This window comes from Physella acuta, unplaced genomic scaffold (assembly GCF_028476545.2).
Source record: "Physella acuta isolate Inbredline_101_S28 unplaced genomic scaffold, ASM2847654v3 ptg000310l, whole genome shotgun sequence".
NCBI lineage: Eukaryota > Metazoa > Mollusca > Gastropoda > Physidae > Physella > Physella acuta.
Genome location: NW_026731829.1, coordinates 303,490 through 315,012, shown reverse-complemented (window position 1 = coordinate 315,012; position 11,523 = coordinate 303,490). Strand labels below are relative to the sequence as shown.

Below are 11,523 nucleotides of genomic sequence, written 5' to 3'. Positions count from 1 at the left end.
TCTGTATAAGACAGTATAAGTAGATCTAGGACTTGTATTTCTACTATTCATCAGCCACACCCATCATCCTTACAGTACTAGAATCTAGATCTATAACATATCTAGAACTGCAAGACTTTCATATACATATATGATATGTTTATATATATATATATATATATATATATATATATATATATATATATATATATATATATATATATATATATATATATATACATACATACATACATATATATGCATATATATATATATATATATATATATATATATATATATATATATATATATATATATATATATATATATATATATATATATATATATGTGTGTGTGTGTGTGTGTGCGTGTGTGTGTGTATGTGTGTGTGTATGTAGCCTAGTTATGTATGTGTGTATGTGAGTATTTGTGTCTGTAGCCTATTTGTGGGTGTCTGCTTATACAAACCTCGTTGATACAGTCTTCAGGTGTACTTATTGAGAGTTACTGACTGTCTTTAGAGGCGGGGAATAGGTTGGCTAAAGATGACGAAGTTTTAAATGGCCCATTCGTCTGTCCCTATTTGGGCGATATTGATGTCGGTGTTAGACAATCGACAGCTGTGTTTGGGATATCGACGCGGTGGTTAGGTAATGAACAGGTGTGTCACGTCGGTGTATTTCTCTCTCCCCGTTGACATGTTGAGTAACGCGAATGCGCTCGCTCGACGATGCGCACTTCGATCTACAGCCCCCCCCCCCCCCCCCCCCACACCCAACTTACACAGTATCGATGTATTTGAACGTGACAAAATAGGTTCACTTTGTTGTGTGTTTTTTATTTGAAAAAAAAACGATTGAAGCGGTCATGTCTATATATGTTCATTAACTTTAATATCGAAGTATTATATAAATTTGTTGCGTATGTAAACTTCCACGTTGGAGTATCACATAAATCGGTTGTCTATGTATCAAACGATATTTCCACTCTTATCGTTCGGTCAGTTCATTGGCTTTGTATTTCAAAACTGGTTCAGTTATTTTAATAGTACAATTACCGATTTAATCAAGTCTAAATTACATTATTAGTTTACCCGATAAAGTTATCAGTCTATATTATAGTAGCCAATATAGACACCTGTCTATATTACCATGTTATTATAACCGATTAAGTCATTAGTCTATATTATAGTTGCCGATATATTCATGACTAAAATTATCATATTACTATAGCCGATTTAGTAATCAGCCTATTCTATTGTTGCCGATATATTTATCTGTCTAAATTAACATATTACTATAGCCCATAAGGTCCTCAGTCTAAACTATAGTAGCCCATATAGTAATCTGACCATCGATGTAGTGTATTCTGTCCAAATAGTTACTTCTCGTAAGGCTGTCTAGTCTTGCAAGCTGAACATGAAAAAGAACGTCCAAAAGTTGTTCGTTTTCCTGGCATTTTTCTACGTATTCCTCATGATCAAAATTTTAATCAGGCAGCACTTTAATGGTAAGTACAGCATATTTTTTTTAGTGATAAACCTAGTTGTATTAGTTTAGAGTAAAATAATATTTGTACATCAATCTAATAGTAAGCACATAAAAAATGTGACTAAATTACTATGATTGTAGCTTATTATTTTGTTGACGATTATCTCAACAGATTTAGGGAAGGGTAGCCTATATTAGATTATTTTAGTTGTAGTGTAGCGCATTAGATTATACTACGATAGTTAGGATACAAATTGTTTTATTGTCAGCTGTACTAGATAATGGTATTAAATATCAGTGAAGTAGCCTTCTTAAGTTTACTGATTTCTACTACATTAAATTAGCGATAAGAACACAGATTTAGCTTATTGTAAGTGTATACAATAATTTAACTAAATTCTTAGTTCGAATCCGGGCTCAGGTCAGTAGAACGTCCCTGAGTCCACCCTGCTCTTATTGGTACCTAACTCACGTTAGGGAAAGCAAAAGCCGGCTGGACAGAGCGCAGATAACACTATCCCCTTCGTATGCCGAGGTCACAAAAATAGTTAAACTCTACTTCACTTATGTCAGCCTACCCCCCCCCCCCCCCCCCCACCACCCCACGAATAGATGACTGAAAGAAACACTGCCCACCATTTGTATTAAATAATATTTGGAGAACTGAATGTCTTCTCAATTGTGCAATTACTAAAATTTAACTTGTGCTATAATAGAAACTACCATATACATAAATAGTACCATATAATAACACAGAAACTAACTCTACATTATCGTCTCTCTCTTGTTTGTTTCCCAACTGCACATTTCTTCTATTCCAACATGTGTATGACAGAACTAAAGCTACATTATCATATCCCAATTGTTTGTAAGCCTGATCCCAACTGTACTGTTTTAAATTTCAACATGTGTTATGACAGAACTAACCCTCCATTATTTTATCCCACTATTTTGTAAGCCAGTTCCCTTCTGTACAATTCTAAATTCCAACTTGTGTTATGACAGAACTAACCCTCAACATGTACAATGACTGTGTACAGAACTAACCCTCCTTTATATAATATCCCACTTGTTTGTAAGCCAGTTCCCTACTGTACAATTCTAAATTTCAACATGGGCTATGACATGAAGCAAATCGTCTCCCCCTTGTTTGTAAGCCAGAATTCGAAGTTCACAAGAACAGCGTAGAGCATGGACAGGCTGACCAGGGGCGACCCGAGGAAAAGTCTGTTCGCGACAGTTCTACTTCAGACTTTTCACTGTGTGTAGGTATCAACTACGGTGTCTTGTGATCTATTTAAAATATATGTTGTAAAAATTGTGCCGGATTTTTTTTTACCTATCCACACCACTCTTGTTCTTTAACACGATTTCGTTTTGTGCTCATTGGTAGTTTCACATAAGGAAAGCGCAATCTATATATATAATTCTCCTCTGCGAGCCGTTAGAAAACAAGCTGCAAGCGCCTCCTTACAGTCCCCTCTCTTTCTCTCTATCACTATCACTACCACCCTACCCCACCCCCACATTGTCTGGTGAGCTGTGGTCACGTTAATGATTACAAACCGTACAGCCAGGTTTAGTGACGGCTATTAGGGGCAGATAATTTAGTTTGAACCGACTTTAAACTTACAGGAGGTAACTAAGAGGAGGCTGCTTTCACGGAGGGGGGGGGGGGGGGGTGTAGGGTCGGGGTTAGGGGAAAGGAGGGGGGTTAGTGTTTTAAAGCAAATATTTTCAGTGGCAGCATTGGTACTGTCGAATTCACACATTATGAATTACTGAAAGTAGAAAATAAATCAACTAAGTAGCGGCGTATGATGCGCCGCGGGTCGGCTCGTTTGTTATATTTTAAGTCATTTTTAGGTCCATATCACGCCACAGTTTTTATTTTGGGCCACTCCTAGTTTCATATAAGGCCAGCTAAATAGGTATTTGGGGGCAACATGTTTTATACCAGGCCAGTTCTGTAGGCCTATGTATTTTGGAACACACAGTTCCATACAAGGCCGATTCAGTACGTAATTAGGGCCAGTTCTAGTTCTGTATATCCTTAAATATTTAAGCCTATTAGGGGGTCGTCCATAAATGACGTCACACTCGTAGGGGAAGGGGGGTCCGTAATTTTGTGACGGTGTGTGATGAGGGGGAGGAGGAGGGGGGGGGGGGTTAGATGGTGTGACGTCACTTTTTTGCATTATAAAAAAGCAATGTAAGAAAATGATTTTTAGCGGTTATTTCGTGTTTTAGAAAACGGTTTTATTAAATTGTAATATGAATTGATCAAAATACTCTATGTTGACAAGTTCTAACAAGATTTTGGAAAAATGTCAAGGTTTTAAAAAAAATTCAACTGCAATTTTGAGGTGTGAGGTCATTTTAGGGGGGGGGGTCTGGCTTTTTGTGACGACGTGTGACGGAGGGGAGGGTGGGAGGTAAAAATCGTCAAAAAAAGCGTGACGTCATTTATGGATGACCCCTTAGCCACCCTTTAGTTACCGGTAATTATTCATTTTAATTCTTATTAAAATTATCAAAATTTCGTTTTAGACCAAACGCAGGCAAATAATTTTAGTGACCTACGGCCGGAGCGGTTCCAGTCTAACCACTGACATCATCGCACAGAATCCGGATGTGTTTACCTACTACGAGCCGCTGCACAACTTGGCTAAGACGTTTACAAATCAGCAGGACGAATACAGGAAGCTTCGCGACAAGTAGTGAGTTCGAATCTCCTTGAGGGAAACTTTTAAAAAAAATTTTTTTTATAGTTTTAATAAAACAACTGTAATTGTCAGTCTGAGTAAAAGATTTTCTAATTCAAGCAAGGTTTTAACTAAACATTTAAACCGAAATCTAACATTATCTTGCTAAATATAACAGTTTATATTAAACATTTCAGTCTAAATCTTACTAAACTAAATCTAACATTACCTTACTGAAATTTTAAGTCTTCTAATCTAGCATTTTCTTACTAAATATTTAAGTCTCAATCTTTTGTCTTACTAGCCTAAATTCAAAATTAGCTTACTGAACATTTGTCTAAATCTAATTTTGTCTTACTAGATATTTAAGCCTAAATCTGAACTTATCTTACGAAACATTTCAACCTTCATCTAACATTATCTTACGTAACATTTCAGCCTTCATCCAACATGATCTTAAACAGCATTTCAGCCTTCATCCAACATGATCTTAAACAGCATTTCAGCCTTCATCTAACAATATCTTACAAAACATTTCAGCCTTAACCTAACATTATCTTTCGAAACATTTCAGTCCCATCCAACATTATCTTACGAAACATTTCAGCCTAAATCAAACATTATCTTAGGAAACATTTCAGCCTTCACATATCATTATCTTACGAAACATTTCAGCCTTTAAAGAAACTTATCTTACGCAACATTTTAGCCTTTATCTAACATTATCTTACAAAACATTTCAGCCTAAATCAAACATTATCTTAGGAAACATTTCAGCCTTCACATATCATTATCTTACGAAACATTTCAGCCTTTAAAGAAACTTATCTTACGCAACATTTTAGCCTTTATCTAACATTATCTTACAAAACATTTCAGCCTTTATAGAAACTTATCTTACGCAACATTTTAGCCTTTATCTAACATTATCTTACAAAACATTTCAGCCTTTATAGAAACTTATCTTACGAAACCATTCAGCTTTCATCTAACATTATCTTACGAAACATTTCAGATTTTTATGTAACACTATCTTACGAAATATTTAAGTCTTCATCTAACAGTATCTTACGAATTATTTCAGCCTTTATCTAACATGATCTTTCGAAACATTTCAGTCTTCATATAAATCTATCCTAAATTATCATACGAAATATTTCAGCCTCCATCTTACATTATCTTACAAAACATTTCAGCCTTCATCTAACATTTTCTTCGAAACATTTCAGCCTAAATCTATCATGATCTTACGAAATATTTCAGCCTAAATCTATCATGATCTTACGAAACATTTCAGCCTAAATCTATCACGATCTTACGAAATATGTCAGCCTAAATCTATCATGATCTTACTAAACATTTCGGCAATCATTTAACTTGACCTTACGAAACATTTCAGCCTTCATGTAACATTATCTTACGAAACATTTCAGCCTTCGTGTAAACTTATCTTACGAAACATTTCAGCCTTTATCTAACATTATCTCACTAAACATTTCAGCCTTCGTATAACATTATCTCACTAAACATTTCAGCCTTCATCTAACATTATCTCACTAAACATTTCAGCCTCCATCTAACATTATCTCACTAACATTATCTCACTAAACATTTCAGCCTTCATCTAACATTATCTCACGAACATTATCTCACTAAACATTTCAGCCTCCATCTAACATTATCGCACTAACATAATCTCACTGAACATTTCAGCCTTCATCTAACAAAGATACCGGAATACAACGCCATCTAACATTATCCCACTAACATTATCTCACTAACATTATCTCACTAAACATTTCAGCCTCCATCTAACATTATCTCACTAACATTATCTCACTAAACATTTCAGCCTTCATCTAACATTATCTCACTAACATTATCTCACTAAACATTTCAGCCTTCATCTAACATTATCTCACTAACATTATCTCACTAAACATTTCAGCCTTCATCTAACATTATCTCACTAAACATTTCAGCCTTCATCTAACAAAGATACCGGAATACAACGCCATCTAACATTATCCCACTAACATTATCTCACTAAACATTTCAGCCTTCATCTAACAAAGATACCGGAATACAACGCCAAAGCCGTGGACATCTTGGAGCAGCTGCTGACGTGCGACTACGATCGTCTGCCGGAAGAAGCCACTCAAAATCATCACATGTCCTGGTACAGCACAGTGGACATGTACAAGTGTCTAAAGACGTGAGTACAGCACGTGCGTAGGGGAGAAGGCTGTGAGTGAGTGAGTGTAGATGTTGATTTGTATGTGGAAGAGAAACTGTATGTGTGTGTCCTTATGTGTAAAAGAGAGAACGTGTGTGTGTATGTGTGTGTGTGAAAGAAAATCTAAGAATGAGTGACCATGCGTGTAAGACAGAGAGAGAGAGAGAGAGAGAGAGAGAGAGAGAGAGAGAGAGAGAGAGAGAGAGAGAGAGCGTATGTGAGAGGTTTATGTGTGAGAAAGATGAGTGAGTGACCATGCGTGTAAGAAGACAGAGAGAACGCATGTGAGAGGTTTATGTGTGAGAGAAATGAGTGAGTGACCATGTATGTAAGAGGGAACGCGTGAGTGCGTAAGAGAGAAAGAATGTGTTGAAGTGTACTTGTGCGTGTGCGTGTCAGTGTTTATATGATAGAGAGAGAGAGATATATATATATAGAGAGAGAGATAGAGAGAAAGAGAGATAGAGATAACTAGGGTGTATGTGAGTGAAAGTGTGTGTGTTAGTGAGCTAGCAGCCTGCCAACTGAGGTTTATAAAGCGTATTCCCAGGTAGATACAGAAGAGGTTTTTTATTTGTTGACGGGTACATTAATCCGATTAGGGGAAGTAAATGTAGTTGGGCATGATGCAATATAGAACGGCGTGGTTAGATGGTAGAACGTACGACTGCTAACCCAAAAGTCTCTAGTTCGGATCCCTGGCTTAGTCCACCCTTATACCGAATCCTGAATTAAGTTTATGAAAGTAAAGGCGACTAGTCATAGTGCAAAACACAGTACTCTACATATATTGAGAACGTACAGACGGGTCAACTCTACCTCATCTGCCCCATGAACCTCATCTTTCTAAATCGTCCGTAATATTGGAAATGGTACTTTACTTTTTTCTATTCACGAACTGTATTTTTGTAAAAGAAATACGAACTGTATTTTTGTAAAAGAAATACGAACTGTATTTATGTAAAAGAAATACGAACTGTATTTATGTAAAAGAATTGCGAACTGTACTTATGTAAAAGAAATACGAACTGTATTTATGTAAAAGATATATCAAGCTTTTTAAAAAGGACTTTAACTAAAAGTAAATTAAGGTAAATTAATTAAGTACTCAGAGATTTATAATATATGCATATTGATCTCATCAGTAACACAGACGAAGCCGGCAAAGAGAAATGTCTGAGTGAGGGGGAAGCAAGTTGCTTAGGGAAAAAAATCCAATTTATAAAAGTTATTCGACTCTCGGTAAGTAGGTTACGTTTAAATATTCTCATAACAGATGTTGGATTCCTATTGGTTAATTTAATCTTATGCCGTATTCCCATTTTGTTTAAGGTTACGTTTATTGGTGACCATACACTGTGCTTAAGGTTACGTTTATTGGAGACTAAGTTAACCAAGTGTTTTGTTCAATATTTTAGGTCCAGTTATTGGTACCATATTTTTAAGTCCAGTAATTGGTCCCATAATTTTTAGGTCCAGTTATTGGTTCAATATTTCTAGGTCCAGTAGTTGGTCCCTTATTTTTTGGTCCAGTTATTAGTCCCATGCATTTGTTTAGTTATTAGTACCATATTTTTAGGTCCATTCATCGGTCCCATATTTTTAGGTCCATTTATCGGTCCCATATTTTTGGTCCATTTATCGGTCCGATATTTTAAGGTCCAGTCAGTGGGTGACCTGATGAAGAAGTACCCGTGCATGAAGCTCATCTACCTGGTACGTGACCCTAGGGGGAGCTACCTGTCCAAACAGCGCGCCTTCAACATCATCTCGTCCAACACAACCTACGAGGCGGAGAGGTACTGTCGCCGTGTCAGTGAGGTAGGTCTTATTACGTTATGGAGGTAGGTCTTATTACGTCATGGAACTAGGTCTTATTACGTCATGGAGGTAGGTCTTATTACGCCATGGAGGTAGGTCTTATTACGTCATGTAGGTAGGTCTTATTACGTCATGGAACTAGGTTTTATTACGTCATCGAACTAGGTCTTATTACGTCATGGAACTAGGTCTTATTACGCAATGGAGGTACCGTCGCCGCGTCAGTGAGCTAGGTCTTATTACGTCATGAAACTACGTCTTATTACCTCATGGAGGTACAGTCGTCGCGACATCAGGTTAGGTCTCGAGTTCAAATCCGGAATCAAGTCAGTAGACCATCCGTGAGTCCACTTAACTCCGATGGGTATTGAACTCACGTTAGGGAAAGTAAAGGCGGCTGGGCATAGTGCTGACCACACTATCCCTTCATATGCCGAGGTCACAGAAACAGGTGAACTCTACTTCTCTTGCTCCTTAGACCGTCAGGTCTGGAAAGGGAACTTTATTTGAAACTAAATTTTAAATCACATTTAATGTTATAAAATTTATTTACAAAAGCCACTTAGGCTAATATGAGACTTGCTATTTCATCAGGTAGATTTTCGGTGAGGAAAACCTTGTACACATTGAAATCCCATAGACACCTATATATATATATATATATATATATATATATATATATATATATATATATATATATATATATATATATATATATATATATATATATATATATATATATATATATATATATATATATATATATATATATATATATATATATATATATATATATATATATATATACGTTGACCTCTGACCTCTGTTGCAGGATATTGAGGCTGCCATGCAGCTGAAAACAACCTACCCGTCTCGTCTGTACCTCACGCGCTACGAGAACTTGGCGGAACAGCCGAGCTCGGCCTATCAAAAACTCTACTCATTCCTGGGATTAAATTTCACGAAACAAATACAGGAGTTTGTTTACAATCACACGCAGGCCGGAAAGATGGACACTAACATTTACTCAACGTCTAAAGGCAATTCTTCAGGTAAAAGCAGTAAAGGCAGTTTTGTTAAAGAAATGGAAGGATATAGTTTGAGGGTGGCTTATGTACACGTGCAAGGATGTTTGGTGTCGGTGACTTTACTTACTAGAGTTAGAGTATATGCCTTGTCATATTCGATTTAGTATTACAGATTTCGCCATCGGCTTGTGAGGACTGATACTGATTTACAATAGTAATATTTCTTTTTGACATGCACTTTACTTTCGTTGAATTTTTTTTAATACCTAGTACATAACGTCCTACTTCAATTTTGTTTATAAAGGTGAAAATTAAAATATTAAATTAAATGGTGATTCAATGTTCCGTTGCAGTGGCGTAGCGAGGTCGGGTGTCACCCGGTGCGACACTTAATGGTGTCACCCCCCCAGAGGCATAGAGACCCTTCCCAGGGACAAACTTTCAAATTTTCGATTTGCACCCCCCCTCAAACTTTCGATTTGCAACCCCCCCTCAAGTTTTCGATTTGCACCCCCCCCTCAAACTTTCGATGTGCACCCCCCCCCCTCGAGTTTTTCTCTATATATTTTGCTTTTTTTTTGCCTTGGTGTCACCCCCCTAAATGGTGTCACCCGGTGCGGTCCGCACCCCCCGCCCCCCCCCTCGCTACGCCCCTGTTCCGTTGAGAGTGGGGAGATTACCGGGGAACCACCCTGCAATAAAAATAACGGAAATACTGAAAAATATTTAAGACCACTAAACTTTTTAACCCACCAAGTCCATTTTACTACTTCACAACATTCGAAAAAAATATTGTTTCGCTGATAGTGTTCTGTTACTTTTCATTATGATGTGGTGTATTTTTAAAACTATTTTGTAAACTATGATAGCATTTATTAGTTTTACAACAGATATTTTGTAAACGACGATGACAAAGTTGTGTTTGATAAAATGTCGTCGTTCTTTTTTTCACCAGAGGTCAGCTACGCTTGGAGACAGAAAATAAAATTTGAAGACGCCTCCATATTTGATACTCAGTGTCGGGAAGTGTACTACAGATTGGGTTATCTCCCTGTCAACAGAGAGAAAGATTTGAGACAACTGAAGAAATCTCTTAAGTTCGACAAGAGTTATCTTTCTTAACATTAAATATACAAGATGTTAGTATTATTTTAAAACAAAATTCGCTATTCTACACGTACGTTTCTTTACTACATTAACAACAGTCATATTTGCTAGTTTTGCTACTTCTTTGTAGTTTCACAAACATTTTTTTTTTAAATTTAATTTTTTTTAATTTAAAGAAAAGAGGTCTATAAATAAGTAAACTTTGTACATGTCAAAATAGCAAGTTTCGTTTAAATTCTAAGGTTCCAATCATATTTATTTGAAGATTAAAGAATACAAGAAATTGTAGTATTTCGCATTGTATTGCTGTAGCTTGTATAAAAAATGTAGGGAACAAGTAAAGAAAAATGTTTTTAAGTTGAAATTGTCAGAAATAGCTCTACACAAGTGACAAAGCCAAGACTTAAAAAATAATATATTTGATATAATTCAGATATTTTTCTTCACCGTTAATGAAATGTGTTGGTCATTTTATTTTATATAATATATATAGTGTTATCTTTTAAATCTTTTAACACCAATACTCTGGCTTCATGCAACTTTGTGACCTCTTTCATTACATATTTACTGTTTTACCAAGATATATATCCTACAAACTCAGTTTTCATCGCTTATTTTTGGGTTATATCCCCTATGAATCAGTTGTGTCAAGTACCAAAATAGCAAACGATTTTCTTCTTATGTGTAAGTTAACTTCAATTCACCCGGTGTAGAAGTTTGACAAGCAAGTGTACGTTGTACCAATATATTTACTTACTACCATGATGTATAAAATAAAACACATTTTTTAATACAAGAATTTTGTTTAGTTTAATTTATCTTCAACAAGTAGCAGGAAAATGTTGATGTTACAGATTTTTTTTTTATTCGTGATTACGTTTGCAACTATGAGCTTGGCCTTTGAACATGGACCACGTATAACAAGTTTATAGAATTACAATCTAATAGCTAGCAGGTCTGAGCTTAATGATGTTTTTCTGGACTATACTCCATGATCACTGTAACTGACATTTACGAGGCTAATGCATTTACACAGTATGCATTTCTTTAGCATCAGGCCAATATCGGATTAGTGCAAATGCAGTGTAAGCATTCCTTGAAGCTTAATCGTTTAGGACTCTGGTCCAGTTTGTTTATTTCGGACATGATGTAAACAC

The 11,523-nt window shown here is 36.0% G+C and overlaps 1 protein-coding gene across 1 annotated transcript; it reads left to right on the top strand.

Annotated features, from left to right (window-relative positions):
• Positions 1–2,582: 2,582 nt before the first annotated feature.
• LOC131940171 (carbohydrate sulfotransferase 3-like) lies at positions 2,583–10,510 on the top strand. Its single transcript, XM_059298794.1, has 7 exons — positions 2,583–2,621; positions 4,020–4,189; positions 6,234–6,389; positions 7,556–7,652; positions 8,070–8,231; positions 9,064–9,283; positions 10,215–10,510. The coding sequence occupies exons 1-7, from the start codon at positions 2,583–2,585 to the stop codon at positions 10,379–10,381; spliced, it is 1,011 nt and encodes a 336-aa protein (XP_059154777.1). The 3' UTR covers positions 10,382–10,510.
• Positions 10,511–11,523: the final 1,013 nt, after the last annotated feature.